This window comes from Pelodiscus sinensis, chromosome 9 (assembly GCF_049634645.1).
Source record: "Pelodiscus sinensis isolate JC-2024 chromosome 9, ASM4963464v1, whole genome shotgun sequence".
Taxonomy (NCBI): domain Eukaryota; kingdom Metazoa; phylum Chordata; order Testudines; family Trionychidae; genus Pelodiscus; species Pelodiscus sinensis.
In genome coordinates, this window is record NC_134719.1 from 40,037,660 (window position 1) to 40,058,340 (window position 20,681).

The window sequence follows — 20,681 nt, forward strand, 5'->3', positions numbered from 1 at the left end:
AACTTCATTCCTTTATTGTATTCTCTTTTTCCACGATTCTTTCATTCAGTAGGAAAAATGTTGCTGTCATGAGGGTCTGGACGGAGGTGTGTGTGTGTGTGTGTGTGTGTGTGTGTGTGTGTGTGTGTGTGTGTTACATATACCTGCATTTTTTTTGTCCTTTCCCATTTTAATCACAGCCTCAAGGAGAAGTTGTTCTTCTTCCTAGGGAAGGAGCTAGAAGGCATCAAAATCTTATGAAAGCTGCTAAATGCAACCCCCAAATGCAGGCTTACTGCTGACAGGTCTTAGTAAGTGGACAAGAAAAGAAATAACCAAGCCCACAAAGAGGAGAAACAAAAATATTCTTGCTAGTTCTTAGGAATCTTATGGAAAGAGAAAGGAGTCACAGCAAAAGCTAATATTTAACATTATCTTGGAAGGCAGCTATATTACATGTATATTACAGTGCTCAACTTCAAAAGTACTCAGCTGTGAGTATTACAGTATGCAACTTCAAAAGGTTTCTTTTTCCTTTAGGCTATCAGATATTTCAAAAGTAATATTTTAGTTGTGTTCATTGTCACCACTGCCTGGGCAAATGCTTTTCACTACAATACATATAATTCCTGGGACTAGTTGTGAATAAATATGATGGGCCAAATTTTCTTCTGGTATAACTCCATTGACTTCAACAATTATTACAGCAGATAAACTGGCCCTTTCTATTCCCTTTTTTGTAAGTCTTTCCCAGCTCAGGTGAAAAGAAGTACAATAGTTACATATAAAGGAGATGATTTTTTGTTCTTTTCTTTCTTGTACAAAATATACAAATGTTCAAGTTTCATGTGGCCTGGAAAATATATTTAGAAAGTTTTATACATGGCAAGATTCAATTTGAACTGCAAATTACTCATAAATGTATGTTTGTGGATTTCTGAGGATATGCTGGCAAAACATATCCAGTATTTGTACTGAATCCACTATGTATAGGCCCTTACCTCATAGTGCTGCATTTTAGAAATTACATGCCATAGGAATAAAAAGACCCCCTAACAAGGTGGCTAAATCAGATGATATCCTCTTGACTACAATCCTCTACAGAATCTGATTTTTTCCCACCATACCAATATTACAAAGGAGCTCTGCTTCATGTATAAGGATTTTATCCCTGTGTGCTAGCGTCATTGACCCTTGTATTACCTCACAGCTCACTAAAGCATGAAGCAAGCATAGTTCCTCCATCTTAATGAAAGCAAGCAGTACAGTAATGACAAAGCATACATGCTATGATCCAGAGCCTCAGTAGGTTAAAATCAGCAGAACTTCACTGAAGTCAAGGGAGATATTGATTTATACTAGCTCAGGACCTATTCATACATATCTGTGTGCATGCGTGTGTACACACACACACACACACACACACACTTGTGGGTATCAGAAGGAACTAGAGATGTATCACATATGGTTCAAAGTGAAAATTAGTTATATTTTAAGAAAAATTAAGGATTTCTCCATGACTCCCATAACATGGTGTCATAAAACGTATGTCTTTAGGATAACAATACAATGCAATAATAAAAAGTAACAATATAAAAACTTGGCATGCAACTTTTTTTCCTTTTTGTGTATAATCAAATAATTAAATATTGATCAGTTGATCACTTTTAGCTACAACTGACATTAAATCTTGAGGATAGTAAACTCTTCTAATCTGATTTAATTTGCACTGAAATTAAACAGGATTTCTCAAACGTTTGGTAGAATGCATTATGTTCCAACTTCATTTGCTCTTTTTTTAAAAGTCTGTCAGTTCATCTGGCTGACTGAGATATGAATCTAATTTTTAGATTGCATGTAGAAGTCCATAGAAAGAGTTAATAACACTTTTTCTCTAGTTCCACATAAACAGAGGCTGTTGTGTTAAAATTTTCTGACATATGAACATGAAATACAAGTACTGCAAGATTTCTTACTAATAATTCATCATCTCCATTATTTTCTAATTAGCCTGAATAAAAGTCTTATGGCCAACCTGAAAAATACCCATTTTCTTTTCTTTTTAAAAGACATTACTTGTCTACTCCACAAATTCAGAAAATTTTATCATAAAAACACTTTAAATGACAATGCTGCAGAGTAAGATAGAGACTTTTCAGTACAGTAATCTTGTTCTCCAATATAACAGTATACATTTTATGGAAACAAAACTAAGCTAAAGAAACAAGTATTTTCTTGGATATATTAAACATTTTCTATTAAAAAATGAAGCCTTTTGATCTTAAATACTTCAAAAGCCAATTTTAAAAAAGTTTATCTTGTTTAGTAAGTCTGTAGTATCCTCACAAATACTGTGAAGTTAGTTTGAAGGGTCCAGATAGAAGCACACATTAAGTTACAGAATAAAGATTAATAGTTTAAAAAGAGGTTTACAAAGAGGCAATTTAAACCACAGCTTTTGTGATCCCTTAAAACACGAGTTCAGCATGAAGATGGTTTACAACACATCAGAGCTACTTACTAGAGTATCTGAAGTGGACAGTCTGGTGATATTTAATCCTACCAGAGATGGGAGAGTTTGGGACATCCAGTTAGAGATCATTGCCATGGTACTAAGAACAGCACCAAGCTTGAGTAGTGGAGGACTCATTGCTGTGGAGCTAATGAGTTTTCATAGTGACTGATTATCAGCCTAGTGCGGGCTGGCAGTGAGAGGCGTGACTGCAGCACTCAACAGCCACAGCATGAAAGGAGATCAACCTCCCCAGATTTAATCATCCATTAAAAACACACACAGCTTCCTCCTCCCACCCCGGCTTCTGTTCTTTTGTTCCTACCAACAGATACATCAACAGACTCTCTTGTACTGACCATTAAGCTATTCTTTAGATGTCAATAATTATTACAGCTTTTATGGGAGAGAGGGAATAAAATTGTAAGGTGCTACAGCATTAGTTAGCATCTAGTTAGTTCAACTTCTGCAGGCTGATGTGAAGACCTGTCTAAAAATTCAACCCAACCAACCAATCAAAAATCAGATGTTCTTACCCACACCTTTCCCTCACAGCCCCCAATCTTTAATTAAAAATATGCACATGGAACATTTTTAATAATAGTATTTTGTACCTGTATTCATCTCAGATAATGGTGGGAAGGATTATTGGAGATGCCAGGAAAACACAAAGTCTGTCACGCTCAGATTTTCCCCCTAAAACTGCAGTCCACTGATTTTGGAATAGTCACATAAGTTATCAATAAGTCCACAATTTGTAAAATTTGTAATTACTCATTCACAAGACGTACAGAAGTAGAGTGACTACAGAATAGATAGCAATGCTCCTTTTGAGAAGAGGAACAGAAAATAAATTATGTATGGTTCAAACAAGAGTTAAGGGAGTTGCTGATTCATTAAATCTGCTTCAGGAGCTTCTGTTGTCTAATGTGATACAATGATTTCTGAGTTGAGTAGCAGTTTGTACAGATTTGGAGGAAGTCATAAAATAATGTACACATAACAGAAGAAAAGCTTGCACCACAAATTATGCAATATGGGTAATTGTTATATCTAGTATGTGCATTTTGAATATGTCTCTAAATAGGGTAGGTAGAGCAAGTATTTATCAGTATTTACTCGAAACAGTGCTTGCTTAAAAGTTTAGAAGGGAACAGAGTAGTATATTTGTTCATAAGGTGAATGCTAGAGTTTATTTCAAAATTAACTTCCACAGAAATAAATTTTTCTTAAACAATTTTGGCAGGTGATATGAAAAAATCCTCAAAGCAACTGAAAAAAAAATTATATAGAAGTGTGGGAGCTCATGAATACATTCACTACAATTAAGCTTTCTAAATCTCCAGAAAAGCTTTTGAAAGTCGTAGAGCTTGTGTTCCAAATTCAGGCTAGATTTTTCTCTCCCAAAATGCTTTTAAAATTATTTTAGCCAACCCGTTTCTTAACTAGGAAGTAGAGAAAATCAATCATTGTCTTTTGAAAATCAAGAAATATAGGAAAAAGCACATTGAGAGCTACTACATAATCTTATGAGGGACCTTGCGGCACAAAGGCTCAGCAGCAAATACAAGAGAGATTGCATGCATCTAAATATTAAGTTCTTCCATGGAACTGCATACTGAGCTAAAATGTTATGTTTCAAAACATTGAAAAAAGTGTTACTAACTGAAGCATGCATTTGGAAATCCATGAGGTTTTTAGTAACGCATCAAAAACACACAAAGCAAAAATCCTTTTGAAAGATGCATGTCCAGCAAATCAACAACAATGAACAGATAGTTTAAAATGAGAGGCAGATTGTAGGTTTACTTATTTATGAGTGACTTCAATACCATTGATAAAATATTGAATGTTGGCAATTTTATTCTGTATTGTTTATTAGGCATGATAATAAAAGCTCTAAGTATTAAGACTTTTTTGCTGTCCCCTGTTTAAAGGATTATTACTACAACAAGGATTATACCATTTGTGAGTTTATATTTGGGTTTTAGGTAGATGATCATAGTATTTTTACATACAATAAATAGAATGGGTAAAATCTTGGCCATATTCAAGTCAATGGAACAGTATTCTTGCCAGCAAGTTAAGGAAATATGGATTGGATAAATGGTATGTAAGGTGGATGGAAAACTGGCTATATTGTCAGGCCCAAAGAATAGTGATCAATGGCTCAATATCTGTTTGATGGTCGATTTCAAGTGGAGTGCCCCAAGGATCAGTTCTAGGGCTGCTTTTGTTCAGTATCTTTATTAATTACTTGGATGAGGGGATGGATTGCACCCTCAGCAAGTCTGTGGATGACACTAAGCTAGGGGGAGAGGTAGATATATTGGAGGGTAAGGATAGGGTCCAGAGTGACCTAGACAAATTGGAAGATTGGGCCAAAAGAAATCTGATGAGGTTCAACTAGGACAAGTGCAGAGTCCTGCACTCGGGACAGAAAAATCCCAAGCACCGTTACAGGCTGGGGACAGAGTGGCTAAGCAGCCTTTTCGACGGAAAAGGACCTGGGGATAACAGTGAATGAGAAGCTGGACATGAGTCAACAGTGTTCCTTTGTAGCCAAGAAGGCTAATGGCATATTAGCGTGCATTAGGAGGAGCATTGCCAGCAGATCTAGAAAAGTTATTATTCCCCTTTATTTGACACTGGAGAGGCCACATCTGAAGTACTGCATCCAGTTCTGGGCCCCCACTATAGAAAGGATGTGGACGCATTTGAGACAGTCCAGTGGAGGGCAACCAGAATGATTAGGGGGCTGGAGCACATGACCTACGAGGAGAGGCTGAGGGATTTGGGCTTATTTAGTCTGCAGAAGAGAAGAGTGGGGGGGGGGGGGGATTTGATAGCAGCCTTCAACTTCCTGAAGGGAGGTTCCAAAGAGGGTGGAGAGAGGCTGTTCTCAGTAGTGATGGCTGGCAGAAAAAGGAACAATGGTCTTAAGTTACTGCGGGGGAGGTCTAGGGTGGATATTAGGAAAAACTATTTCACTAGGGCTACGTCTACACTGTCCATTGTTACGCAAGAAGATAGGCAAATGAGGCATGGTGAAGAATATTACCATGCCACATTTGTATACCTAATGCGCCGCCATTTTTGCACAAGGGGGTTTTGCACAAGAAGGAGCTGTCTACACTGTTCCTTCTTGTGCAAAAACCCCCTCTTGTGCAAGAGCTGTTCTGCTGTTTATTTTCAGGAATAACAGCTCCTGCACAAGAGGGATTTTTTGCACAAGAAGAAGTAGTGTACACAGCTCCTTCTTGCACAAAAGCCCCTTCCGCAAAAGTGGTGGCTCATTAAGTACGTAAATGAGGTGTGGCGATATTCATCTCTACATCTCATTTGCATATCTTCTTGCACTACAATGTGCAGTGTAGACGTAGTCTAGGAAGGTGGTGAAGCACTGGAATGGGTTAGCTAGGGAGGTGGTAGAATTTCCACCCCTAGAGGTTTTTAAATTCTGGCTTGACAGAGCCCTGGCTGGGATGATTTAGTTGGGGTTGGTCCTGCTTTGGGCAGGGGATTGTACTCAATGACCTCCTGAGGTCTCTTCCAGTCCTAGGATTCTATGATTCTACCTCACTGAAACCTGTCATCACTGTATATTGATTTGTTCTGCATGTTTTTCTGTATTTCAACAAATGCTTTGCCTTGGATATGAAAACTGATGTTAACGGGTTGGATGTGCTAAGGAGGAGACACAGAGCACCTAGAAGGCTGCTGTAATTTAAACATCCTTAGGGTTTCCCTCTGGTTCTAACATAACTCTGGAAGGCCTGCTACTACATCAAGACTGGAGGCACGGATGTGCTATAAAGGCCCTCTATAATACGGTCTGTATGCCAACCTGCAGTGGGTTGGGGAGGGCGGGGATGCTCAGTTCCCTATTTAAGGCAGCTTTAAGTCCCATTTGTGTCAGTGGATGGACTCCAAAGAGTCTTAACTAAAGCCAGCTGGCACTGACATGTCTATTATAGTTACATTTATAGAAGAATATGTATAGGAATGGATCTTTCACCAAATTATGGTCCTTTTGAGTGTATCAAGAAATGTTCAACAACTGGATTCAAGGTTTATTATACTGATTACACCACATTCTGCTAGGAAGAGGATGATTTCATCATCTGTGATACAAGAGTTGATTAGCTTGCCACACATTGGATGCTTGTGCTGCCCAAGCCTTGGTACTATTCTTTATATTGCACAGTTGATGTCCAAAAGGGGGTGGCTTTTTTGCTTATGCTGATGCTTCTGCAAACTAGCGAGGGACAAGAAGCATGCGCCTATTTTCACACAAAAGAGTTGATCAATCAGCTACAATTTCTCCTTCCACAACTGGAAAAAGGCTACAAGTTTATACCTGAAACAATTTCTTGAGCTGCTGCCCTGCCCCCCCTCCCTTGTGTGGACAGGAGCTCTCTTCATGGCAGCCCTGGTTCGCCGCGCTGAAGGGCTGCTCTGGCAGCAGCTGCTGGCCACACCACCACAAACAGACGCTGCTCCAACAGCATCTTGCAGTAGCCCCTGTTCATGGTGGACAGGGCTGGCCATGGCCAGGGGCTGCTGCTGGAGCAGCCCCTATCTGTGGACATCCCTGCCCACCATGAACAGGGGCTGCTAGACTCAGCATGAGCCAGGGACCAAGAAGTCTCAGCTTGCGCTGGTCCAGGATGCTACACCTCTGCATTTTAAATGTAGTAAGAGCTCAGTGGTTCTTACTACATTTAAAATGCAGAGCCATTGTAGGGATAGCTCCCGGAGCTGGCACGAGCCAGGACTAGTCAGTCCCGACTTGAGCCAGCGTCCTGGAGCTACCCCCGCTGTGGCTCTGCATAGCGATCCTTATTGAATAATTGTATCAACTACACAGTTAGCCAGATAACTGCAAGTTAACATCCTTATCCAGCACCTCCTTTTTAACTCCTGTATCAGGCCATTTATCTGGTCACTGGGAGCCTTCCCGATGAAGTACCTGCCCTGGATATCTGCCACAAGGAGGTACCAGCTATTAGCTTGGCTGCCTCCCTGCCAACCAAGTCAAATTCCCAGACATCTTCCAATGTCCTCTTGTAGAGCAGCCCAAAAATCTGTTATCCCTGCGTTTTTTCGACTTTCTGTTGGAAGAACGCAATTGCCGTGCAGACGTAAGTGTAGTTTTCCTGGAAAAATAGCTGTTTTTCCAGAAAAGCTCTGCAATGTAGACGAGTGTAAATTAGTAGGAAAGAAAAAAAAGGGAGAAATAATAATCAAATCAGCTTCCAGTACAGTTATGGATACCAGTCTGTTTCAGTCATAAATGGTAAATACTTAAAACCCAGATGTGCTTTGCAGAGGGAAAAGTTTAGAATTTTATAGTAACAGGAACAACGTATTATTCAACAAGAAAAACACCAGGAGAATAATATACCCTCAAGATTCCTGAAAAATGGTCTGCTTCCAAAATTGTGTCCCCTCAGGAAGTAAATCAGGGCATTCTTCCACTTTGCTGTGTTAAATCCATTACAGTGAAGCATCAAAGACTGGATGTCAAACACACAGTGAAACAGCACATTCAAAATAGATAACAGTCCAAAAATGCAGAGTGTAAGTGAGGCCAGAATTAGGCCCCTATGGTGTGTGGAATGTACAGACACATAGCAATTGTCTCTGTTATTGCTATCCAATGAAAACGGAATGTCATTAAAATGTAGAGAACACAGACAGTAGCACTATCATTATTCTTAGATGAGACTGGAAACAAAACAGTGTTTTTTAAAAGAAAATCCTAACCTTTTACCTGCTAAACATACATGTTCCCCCTCAGAAACTGAAATGAATTGTATCATTTTTGGCATCCCAGTAGGATCTTTAATGCCATATTGTGCTGTGGCAGTGAGTTCCACTTCTGATTTGTGTAAAGAAGAATATATATTTATCAATTTTTACAAGTGTTGACTTTTCATTTTAATGGGTGTCCCTCTGTCCTCGTGTTATAATTAGTCCTCTTTAGGACCCACTCTGCTTACCGCACATGGGGAGGGAGCTAGAAAAAGTACCCTAAAAATAGTCTTGCCTCTTTTCCTCCTGGCTGGATAGCCTCATCCAGCAGGATTACCACCCCAGTTGTTGAAAATGTAAGAAACTTTTCAGCTTTGGAATCTGGCATATACGTACCCTGATGGACAACTCAGACAGTGATCAACCAGAGCAACATTCAGCTATCATTGCTCACAAATTGAATTGGTTTAATATTGATATTACTGCATTGTACGAAACTGATGAGCTGATGAAGGATAGGTGAGGAAGGAGAAAGGAGGATACACAAACTTCTGGAAGGCAAAATCTTTAGCTGGACCTTGATTGTATGGAGTAGGCTTTGCTATTCAGAAGAAGTTTGTAAGGAGCTCACTGAGCTGCCAGTAGCAGTTTATGACACTCCAATTGAGGCTCACCAAAACCCAACAGGTAACTATTGTGAGTGCCTATGTGCCAGGATGTAAAGGAAGATTTCTACTCTCAGCTGGAAACCATTTTATCAGAGACACCTAGGCTGTGTCTACATTGGCATCCCTTTCCGGAAAAGGGATGCTAATGAGACACTTCGGAATTGCAAATCCGCGGGGGATTTAAATATCCCCTGTGGCATTTGCATTTAAATGGCTGCCCCTTTTTTCAGGCTCGGGGTTTTGCCGGAGAAAAGTGCCAGTCTAGACGCGATTCTCCGGAAAATAAGCCCTTTTCCGGAGGATCCCTTGAAAGTAGGAATAAGGGATCCTCCGGAAAAGGGCTTATTTTCCGGAGAATCGCATCTAGACTGGCGCTTTTCTCCGGCAAAACCCCGAGCCGGAAAAAGCGGCAGCCATGTAAATGCAAATGCCATGGGGGATATTTAAATCCCCCGCGGATTTGCAATTCCGAAGTGTCTCATTAGCATCCCTTTTCCGGAAAGGGATGCCAATGTAGACACAGCCCTAAAGAAGATAAGATAACTCTTCTGAAGGATTTCAATGCATGTGTTGGATGAGACTCAGATCTGTGGAAAGGAATAAATCAGGAAGGAAGGAGTTGGCAAAAGCAACTCAAATGGAATCCTGCTCCTGAGCAACTGTGCTGAACATGAACTTATAATCACAAACACTCTTTTTTGTCAAAAGGACAAATTCAAAACATCTTGGAGACACCCACGTTCAAAGCACTGGCATTGTCTTGACTATGTCATAGTTCGTGCTCGAGATCATAGCGATGTCCTTCTCACAAGAGCAATGACAAGTTCTGCTGACTGCTGGACTGATCATCGCCTCATTTGATCCACAATGAAAATTAAGTTCACCCCCAAATGGAGGCTGAAAAAGAAACAGATAAGGCACAAGCTGACGGTTCAAGATCTGAAGGACCCCAGTAATCATGACCACATGACCACTTGCAAGCAGTCTTAGAAGAAAAGTTTCCATCAGGATTTCCAGAAGAAATTGAGGAACACTGGAGCCAGCTGAGAGCAGCAATTATCAACACTTGTGAGGAAACCATTGGCTATCCCACCAGACAGCATCAGGTCTGGTTTGATGAGAATGATGTTGAAATTGAGCTTCTCATCAGTGAGAAGAGAATGGCATTTTGTGCTTGGCAGAATGATATAAATTGCAATACAAAGAGAGAAGCCCTTGCTAAGGCAAAAGTGGAAGTCCAAGGTAAAACCAGAGAACTCAAAAACAAATGGTGGAGTGAGAAAGCACAAGAACGCCAACATTTCGTGCATACTCATAATACATGTGGTTTATTTAGTGCTATTAAGGTTGTTTATGGGCCAGCTTGTCATGGGCATGAACCCCCTTCGCTCAAAGGATAGAATCACACTTTTGAAGGACAATGAAGCCATTAATTTTTGCTGCAAAGAACATTTTGAAGATCTTCTTAATCACATTTCCATGGTAGCAGATGAAGTTCCTGAGAAAATTCCTCAAGGGCCTTCTAGGGATGAGCTCAGAGACCCTCCCAGTTTGTATGAGGTATACAAACCAACAAGACACCAAACTTCTTGTTTATCAAGCCATTATTCTCTGAACACTATTGTATGGGTCTGAAACCTGGACAACCTACAGACATCACTTGAAAGTCCTTGCCTCTACAAGATCTTGAAGATCAAATGGGAAGACAGGTGCACTAACATCAGTGTGCTGAAAAAGGCAAAGACCAACAATATTGAGACTGATCATCCATCACCAACTTCACTGGACTGGTCATGTTGTTCGGATACCAGAGCATTACCTCCCAAAATAGGCTGTTTTCTCAGCTGAAAGAAGGATATCATAACATGAGAGGACAACGGAAACATTAGAAGAACTTGCTAAAGGATAACTTAAAGAAGTGCAACATTGACGTTGACACTTGGGAGACACTCGCTCAGGATCACTCAAAATGGAGACAAGTCCTACATAATGGCTCCCTGCATTTTGAATTTGCTGTTGGCACGCTGAAGGGGAGAAGATGCACAGGATGAAGGAGACACTGGCTTCTAGTCATGGTCAACAGCCTCCTGCTGTACCTGGAAACATCTGTCCTCACTGTAATAGAACTTATGGCTCAAGGATCGGCCTTATCAGCCGCCTGAGGGTCTATAACTTGCATTGAAAATTATCATACTCAGCAATGAGTGATTGCCAATCATCATCAGTCCTAACCTTTTAAAACCTTTTCTCTTGCTAATCATTTCATTGGGTTTTTTCCCCCCTTTTCTGGAACTTTTTAATATTTGCATATCTTTAATGAGATCTGGGGACCAACATTCCATATGCTGTTCCAGATGAAAGTATATCATTAATACCATTCAATTGAATTGTTATTATTTTCTATGCCTTTCTTAATGCAGGCCTGCATCTTCTTTGATTTTGACCATTCCTGATCACTGATGTTTTAAATTGAGCTATCCAGAACTGAAAATCTTTTTGCTGACTAGCTACACTTAGTTTACAATATATCAATATGTGTAAGGAATACAGATGTTTGCTGTCAATATCTTTCATTTGAACTGGATGGCCTAACTTTCTAGTTTTATTAGTTTTTAGCATCTCCTGTAGACTTAATGAATTTTCTGTCATTCACCAATTTTATGACATCACAATTCGTCACCTCTTCTAGAAGTTAAAATAAATGTGTTTAATACAATTGTTTTGGGGGAAGCCATTGATAAGTTTCTTCCACGTGAAAATGAGTTATTTCTTCCTTCTGTGTTTTTCACCTCATAACCAGTTTCTCATCCATAGCTGAACATTACATGTTTCCTTCTGACTCCTTCGCTCCTTAAGTGTCTCTGGGGAAGGAGTCAAATCTGGTTGTCCTTTATCCATTATAGATTAATGTTTTCACAGAACAGTAATTAATGGAGAGGCATGGTTCTCCTTTACAGATGGCACATTGGTTTAACTTTGTCATAGCATACTCTTCTAGGTGTTTTATAACTTTATATTTAATTATGTTTTCAATAAATTTAGCAGGTACTGAAGCAAAACTCACTGATCCATAATTAGCTTCGAGACTCATTATTTTTAAAGCAAGGTGCATCTGAAGCAGCCATCCAGTAGAGTAGATGAGCATGTAAAGCTCCATGTAGATGCACCCAAACACAGCTCTATTGACTTCTGAAATGTTTTACCTGGTGCCAGAATTTGTCCATACACAGCTAATTATATGATATGGGCCTTAGTCTCTGACAATGCCTTGGAAACATTACTTCTAACATTACTTCTAACGTATATCCCAGTCATCCCATGTGGTGTATCCAAAGCATTTGTGTAATGCTGTGTGTGTATGTAATTCTGAAAGTCTGATTTCTCTCCATTACATCAAACCATGACAAAAATCTGAATTATAATGCATGTGATGTTTATTCATTGGGTTAGATACATTTGAAAAAAAAATGCATTCTTTGAATTACATAAGCTGAAAATCTCAGACATTGCCTTTATTGAATTGCCTTTGAACAAAATCCCATTTCAAACTGCTTTTCTCATTGTCTTTGTAAAATCTTTAGCATAGTGACTACACTGAGTTTTAAGTAATTTAGGCAATTACATTTGAAAGTCTTGGGTTGAAAGTTTTCCCTGAAATACGACCCTCAGGACCAAAAAAGTATTTGCAGCATTTCAAGAAAACGTATGCGTAATGGAGAAAATGATCATGGAAATGAGCATTTTAAGCAAATATTAGCAGGACACAAGTGCTTGAAATAATAAATATAAGCATTTGCACCAAAAATCTGATTCAAATAGTTACTCTCATCCAGTTTGGGGTCTATACAGCAAAGTTATTTTGAAATAACGGGTGTTATTCCGAAATAACTATGTGAGCATCTATACAGCAATTCTGTTATTTCAAAATTATTTTGAAATAATGGACAGCTTATTGCAGCTTCTGTAAACCTCAGTCTATGAAGAATTATGCCTCTTCTGAAATAGCTATTTTGAAATAAGGTGTGTGTAGTTGCTCCGCTTCTGCTATTTCGAAATAGCCCCTCACCAGGGCCATTCTAAGTTATTCCTCTGGGGCTCTAAATCAAGATAGCACGTCTACATAAGGGAAGCCTGCCTCAGACTAATTTTGAGACTTCCTGCAGTGCAGATGTGCTATTTTGAAATAAGCTATTTCAAAAAAAAAACCATTCCAGAATAGCTTATTCCGAAATAAATGTGCAGTGTAGACGTAGCCTTAAAGAGCAGAAATAAGACTATGTGATTCATGTTTCCAATCAATTCTAACACAGCTAAGTGTCAGATGTAAGTGGAGGACCTCCAGATGTACACCCATGTAAAATGAGAAGAGTAACTAGCCAGTATGACCATTCAAATCAGTGCCTTCCACTAGATCATCTTTCATCTGCTATTTACATTGCACAACTGTCCTCGAATGACATTTCAGTTTAATACATTGTGGAATAAGGCCATGTTAGTTTTCTGAGGGTACGTCTACACTACAGCGCTAATTCGAACTAACTTAGCTAGTTAACTAACTTAGCTAGTTAACTAAGCTAATTCGAACTAACGCGTCTAGAACTAAAAACTAGTTCGAATTAGCGTTTTGCTAATTCGAACTAGCAAGTCCACATTGAGTGGACCCTGAACAGGGCTTAAGGATGGCCGGAAGCAGTGCCAGCAGGGCATCAGAGGAGGACTTAGAGCGTGGAGATGCTGTCTCAGGCTAGCCGAGGGCTGCACTAAAAGAGTCCCGACCCCCACCCCAGACCGACAGTTCTAAGGGGTGCCCCGCTTGCAAAGCAGTCCTGGCTTGGACTGCCCGGACAACCCACACTAGGCACATCACACCACTCGGCCATCAGCCTGGCTGCACTTGCCGCAGGCTGCCATCTGGGGAGAGGGGGCAATTGGGGGGCTGCAGGAGAGCTTCCACCCCCAGAAGCCCGCAGAGTCAGCCCAGTCCTCCCCATCGGGGGCTCCTGCCCCATTCCTCCCTCACCTCCTTCCACTTACCATTCCCTAGCCCTTCTTATTGATGTACAAAATAAAGATAACGTTTCTTCCAACATTGACTCTGTCTTTATTGAACAAAACTGGGGGAGACTGGGAAAAGGAGGTGGGAGAGGGGAAGAGAAAGGCTGGGAGAGGGGAGGGCAACTAACATGATCAGGGGTTGGGAACAGGTCCCAGATGAAGAGAGGCTACAGAGACTGGGACTGTTCAGCTTAGAAAAGAGGAGACAGAGGGGGGACAGGATAGAGGTCTCTAAAAGCAGGGGTTGGGTGGAGAGGGTGCATTCATAAAAGTTCTTCCTGAGTTCCCATAAAGAAGGTCTAGAGGACACCAAAGGAAAGGAATGGGTAGCAGGCTTCAAACTAGTAAGAGAAAGTTGTTCTTCAGAAAGGAAATAGTTAACCTGTGGAACTCCTTGCTGCAGGAGGCTGTGAAGGCTACAACTAGAACAGAGTTTAAAGGGAAGTGAGATCAAGTCATGGAGGTTGGGTCCATGGAGTAGTCTTAGCCAGGGGGTAGGAGTGGTGTCCTTGCCCAAAGTTTGTGGAAGGCTGGAGAGGGATGGCACGAGACAAATGGCTTGGTCACTGTCTTCGGTCCATCCCCTCCAGGGTCCCTAGGGTTGGCCGCTGTCGGCAGACAGGCTACTGGGCTAGATGGACCTTTGGTCTGACCCAGGACGGCCATTGTAAGCTCAGGGCTCAGGGTCGGGGGTCTCAGTGGACCCCCTTGATTTTCATGCACACCTGCTCCTGGGTGGCCAGGCTGGCAGCTCTCCTGTCCTAGATGGCCACTTTCCTGTGCCTAGTGCGGAGATCGTAGACAAGGTCCACGATGTCCGCACTAGCCCAGGAAGGTGCCCACCTCCTGCGGTCCAGGGCAAGCTCCTGGGAGCCGCCAGCCTGGTCCCGGGAAGAGGGGGTGGGCTGGAGGACATCGGGTGGGTGGCTCTTTGCCGTGCCAGGTGCAGGGTCTGCTGGCTGGGTGCTGGCAGGCTTGCACCTGGCACGGGCACCATAGCCAGCCCATGCCCCTTTAAGGGGTCCGGGGCCAGGAGGGGGGCATAGGGTTTCCCTGGTGTTGGCCAGAGTGGCCACCAGGGAAACCTGGGGAGGGCTAGCCTCCCACTAGTTCGAATTAAGGGGCTACACACCCCTTAATTCGAACTAGTAAGTTCGAGCTAGGCTTAATCCTCGTAAAATGAGGTTTTCCTAGTTCGAACTAAGCGCTTCGCTAGTTCGATTCAAATTCGAACTAGCGGAGCGCTAGTGTAGCGGCTATGAATGTTAGTTCGAACTAACGTCCGTTAGTTCGAACTAAAATTGTAGTGTAGACATACCCTGACTTTGTCTATTTAATTGACCTTTTCTGATGATGGCAGATCCCTGCATCATTTGTTGACAGAATCTGGTGAATAAAATTGACCATGGCAATCCTTATTTATGGTGAAAAGACTCTTTTTTGCATTGAATTTAGGAAGTGCTAGCATCTGGAAAGGAGCAGGTAGATTTTTCTCCGGTCATGGAGCTATAAACCTTGCATAGCCCTTTCTCTACTAATAAGTGTTACTTTTGATACCTCAGTAATTTGATTTTTATAATCTGACACCTAGATGCAACTAAGACTTTTTTCTTCTCCACAAGAAAAGGAAAGTCTGAAAGAATACAGCTCCAGGTGAGGACCTGTAGCCAGACATGAACCCCATCTTGGTTCCCCCCCCCCCCCCCCGAGAGCAAAAGAAAGGCAGTCAGCCTTTGATGTCCCTGACTACCATAAACAGAAATCAGACAGTAAATGGGCTAGCTGACGACACGGGGCCTCCTGCCGTCTTGATGGCTAGTACCAGTAATTGACACACCTGCACTGTCCCAGGAGAGGAATCTTCGCCTATCACATACCAGAGGTGCCTATTGTCTGCATTTTCCCAGGTGTGAATTATGCTTTGCACCCTTCGTGGGAAACTTGGCGTTCAAAGCCATTTTTCCTAATTGGCCACTTGAGACCAGGAAGAAGCCTACGTGACCCAAGGGGTATAAAGAGGGCTTTAGTAGCCCACCCCATTTGAGCTCCAATCATCTACACCTGCTGGCAGGTATTGATTGTCTCCCGAGGTCTGTGGGACACCCAACCTCACCCTACTTCTTCCCGAGGGATTGAGAGAAAGACGCTGGCCACGCCAAGTCTGGAACGCAGGGGTGAGAATATATATATACCTGCTAGGTGTCTATTTTGCATGCATTTAATAAGAGCTCAGAGAACCAAAAGGGTTTCATGGTACCTGTAAGTGACTTCTTAGTGTAATTTCTGTCCTGTCCTTTGTAGTGGCTGTGTTATCTGTAACACAGCAGTAGCATTTAACAGCTAAGTTTACCTGTAGCAATAAAATAGTAACTGTTTAAGCTTTAACCTGACTCCTTCAGTTGCTGTAACAGAACCAAGCACAATTTAAAAGAACTTCAGCCGGTCATAAGGGACAGATATAGGGAGAGCTTGAGCGTTGGATCGTGTCGCTTCCAGGGGACAGATCCGTTGGGGCATCTCTCAGCCTCCCCAGGCTGCCCGCTGCGAAGGGATCGTGTATCCTAGCAGTAAAAATCTGAGGTGTAATAAGCACTCCCTGTAAACTTGTTGGGGCGCCCATCAACCTCCTCCAGGTTGCCCGCTGCAAAGGGACCCCGGTCTCAGCAGTTGAAGTCTCGGGGTATGTCTACACTACCACCCTAGTTCGAACTAGGGTGGTAATGTAGGCAACTGGAGTTGCAAATGAAGCCCGGGATTTGAATTTCCCGGGCTTCATTTGCATAAACCTGGGTGCCGCCATTTTTAAATGTCCGCTAGTGCGGACTCCGTGAAACGGATTACATGTGAAACGAGGAGTAACGGTAGTTTGGACTAGGAAGCCTAGTCCGTGCCGTGTGTAGCCGCGCGGCACAGAGTCCGCACTAGCGGACATTTACAAATGGCGGCGCCCGGCTTTATGCAAATGAAGCCCGGGAAATTCAAATCCCGAGCTTCATTTGCAACTCCGGTTGCCTACATTAACACCCTAGTTCGAACTAGAGTGGTAGTGTAGACATACCCTCGGGTGTATAACACACACACCACTCACTGCCCTGACCGTCGGTTTGAATATCCAGATTGAATATCCAGATTGAAATGGAGACAATAAACCCCCCCAAACAAGTATGAAGACATGTACAGGTTTCCATAAGGACAAGGGAGAGCAATAGAACTTGACAGGACCTATTGCTCTCCCTTGTCCTTATGGTAACCTGTACATGTCTTCATACTTGTTTGGGGGGGTTTATTGTCTCCATTTCAATCTGGATATTTGACATGTTCAGTGTTCTCTTCAGGATTCCCAGGTCCCTGAAACATACACTCTTACCTGTGCGTACAGAGAGAAGTTTCTCCTTAGTATATTTTTAATTAACTATAATAAGTTTACTCTGTTTAGGACTGTTAGATCTCAATTGTACTTGTTTTTACAATTGTGTCTGGCTGTTTTCACCCCTATTGGAGCTACTGAAGACTAGTTGAGCCAAATTTCCAAAATATGTCTGTCATTCATGTGCTTGCAGCAGTGTATGCACTTTTTTTTACTACTGCTTGCATGTGCAACAGGTAGCTAGCATTTACTCAAGCAAAGAACTTGAATACATAGAAAAGCTGCAAGGGAGTAGTGCAAGTTGAGCAAAATATGTGTTTGTGTTTCTAAATTTTATTGTTTATTTTGACAAGTGCTTTTGAACAAATGTCTCATGCAAGTTTGATAGTCATGCACATAAATGGAAACTAGATTAAAGTCTCATTGAAAATTTGGACCATTGTGCTACAGCCTAAAGTTTTTGTCTCTCTACCAGATCTAGATCACTAAGGGTATGTCTACACTGCTGTTTTTCCGGAAAAACTACACTTTCGTCCACACTGCTATTGCATTCTTTCTACAGAAAGTCGAAAGAACACAGGGTTTTTTCTGACAGACATAAACTTCTTTCTACGAGGAAGAAACCTTTTTCCAAAAAAGGTTGATTTTTTTAACGGCACGTGTGGACACAGAAAAGAGTATTTTTTCGAAAGAAGAGGGCTCCAGGAAAAAGCATAGGTGCCCTGCTGGCCACTCCGCCCACAGTAATCACAACTGAAATGCAAGATAGCATCCAATGAATATAGATGCTATCTTTCAAAAAAGCAGATCTCTTTTTTGTTGTACTTTTGCTGTATAGACGCTTTCTTTCAAAAGAAGTTTTTTCTGGAAGATCTCTTCCAGAAAAGCTTCTTCTGAAAGAAGCCTGCAGTCTTAGACATAGCCTAAGTGAGAGAAGGCAAGATCCAAATACAAGATGGGGTGATATTTGATGAGCAGTTGACTAGATTCTCATCCATTTGAATGAATTTGAAACAATGAAGTTAATACCCAAAGATATAAAAAGAGGAATAAAGATCCCCTCTCAAATAAACAGAATCACATGTTCTAAAAATACTACCTCATGTATATTTTAAACCTTTCCCCTCATCAATTATTTGCTTGCAATGACAGCACCCTAAATAGGGTAATTGGAAATTCTGTGAGAGGCACGACACAGTATTTTGAAAACACTCATGAGGCAAAAAAATGATATTTTCTTCTTTTTTTTCCTATTATTAGTTTGGGGTGTACTCACAACAAACAGTTTCTGTGCTTACCAGATGCTTCAGTTTCTCTGCAGCCTTTAATCAACCTAAAAAAGACATTTATTACTTTGTATTCTTTGCCACCAAGAACATAGGATCAAATGGACTTGACACTACAGAAAGAAAATATTTTTCTTGGACTGAGTAGATTAAAGATTTCAGACTTTTATTTTAAGTGATATTATTAAGTTGTATTTTAGGAATAGTAATATTCTGAAAGTTAACTCCCATTCTATAGTCCTTTCTAAGTCTAAACTCTTGTTTCAATCAGTAGAAATATTGCCTGCTACAGAATCATATCCCATTTGAAGTTTCCTAGCCATGGTCTACACTAGGGAGTTATTTTGAAATAGCTCCCCTTATTTTGATCTGGAAATTCCACACTACCAATCCCGTTATTTCAAAAAAAGGGACTGGTTATTTTGAAAGTACTCCCCAGAGTCATACAGAATAATTACTCCCTGGTGCTTCTGGGGCTCTAAGTCAAGGAAGAGTGTCCATATTAAGGGAGAGTGCCTCAGACTAATCTTGAGGCTTTCCCATAGTGTGGACACACTATTTTGAAATAGTTATTTCAGGAGTTATTATTTCAAAATAAGTTATTGCAAAATAATTTCCTAGTGTACACATGCCCTTAGTCTAGTAACAACGATTTCTGTTTTTTCAGTTAACATTCCAAACGAGAAACTGAAATAATTTGTCTATCATCAATATCTATCAATATTTACAAAATTTACATATTTTCACTTATTTCCTGAAAATGTGACCAGATGAACTGAAGGATAATTATATGAAATCTCTTAGGGTATGTCTACACTACAAAGTTAGTTCGAACTAATGGACGTTAGTTCGAACTAACTTTCATAGGCGCTACACTAGCGCTCCGTTAGTTCGAACTTAATTCGAACTAACGGAGCGCTTAGTTTGAACTAGGTAAACCTCATTTTACGAGGATTAAGCCTAGTTCGAACTAGCTAGTTCGAATTAAGGGCTGTGTAGACCCTTAATTTGAACTAGTGGGAGGCTAGCCCTTCCCAGCTTGCCCTGTTGGCCACTCTGGCCAACACCAGGCAAACTCTCTTGCCCCCCTCCCGGCCCCGGAGCCCTTAAAGGGCCACAGGCTGGCTACACAGTTTGTGCCAGTTGCAAGGCTGCCACCACCCAGCCAGCAGACCCTGCACCTGCCACAACATGAGCCAGCCATCCGAGGACACTCAGCCCTCCACTGCTCCCCAGGACCAGCCTGGCAGCTCCCAGGAGCCTGCCCGGGGATGCAAGAGGCGGGCACCCACTTGGTCAAGTGCGGAGATCGTGGACCTCATCGAGGTTTGGGGGGAAGCCTCCAATGTCCACGATCTCCGCACTAGCCACAGGAACGCAGCTGTCTACAGCCGCATGGCTGCCAGCCTGGCCGCCAGGGGCCACCAGCGCAGCCGGGAGCAGGTGCGCTGCAAGATCAAAGACCTGCGGCAGTCCTACTCCCGGGCCTGCCTGCCAGGGGCCGACCCGGAGGCGTGCCCCCACTTCCACGCCCTGGACCACCTCCTGGGGGCTCATGCCGTCCCTGCCCCCCAGGACGTGATAGACCCCGGGGCAGAGGGACTGCTCCAGGAGACGGAGGAGGAGGAGGAGGGCTCCGAGAGCCAGGAGCCTGCCAGCAGCCTGCCCAAGACCTGGGACCCCCGAGGCACCCCACAGAGCCGCTCGCCTGTGTCGTCCGAGGCTGGGGAGGCATCCACCTGTGAGTACCATTGTGCTCCCCTTATGTGTAAGGGGGGCTGGGGCAAGAGGGAGCCCCGGGACCGTGCGCCTGGGCCTTGCCCACCACAGAGCAGCAGCTGGGGATCCTGCAGGGGCCCTGGCCTTGCAGAGGGGAGCTGGGTTTCACATACCTGGGCCCCTGGGGTAATTGACCGCTGGTCTTGTTGCACCACAGCCGCAGCACCTGGGACTGCAGGGTGCACCACCCCGCCTGCAGCAGCTGCCCGTGCCCGGGCCAGCAGGAGAGCCAGGAACCAGGAGGACTACCAGAGGCGGCACCTCCAGTTCCTGGAGCA

The 20,681-nt window shown here is 42.5% G+C and overlaps 1 protein-coding gene across 2 annotated transcripts in view; it reads right to left on the bottom strand.

The window, feature by feature from the left end:
* OLFM3 (olfactomedin 3) overlaps window positions 1-20,681 on the bottom strand; it is a 145,310-nt gene that overhangs the window by 40,241 nt on the left and 84,388 nt on the right. Inside the window, exon 1 of one of the 2 annotated variants that reach the window (XM_006119799.4) lies at window positions 2,501-2,711. The exons of the other annotated variant lie outside the window; for it this stretch is intronic. Within the exon in view, the coding sequence (XP_006119861.2) occupies window positions 2,501-2,629 (129 nt within the window). The 5' untranslated portion in view covers window positions 2,630-2,711. Of the gene's footprint in view, window positions 1-2,500; window positions 2,712-20,681 lie in introns of those variants that run through there. 2 annotated transcript variants of the gene reach the window in all.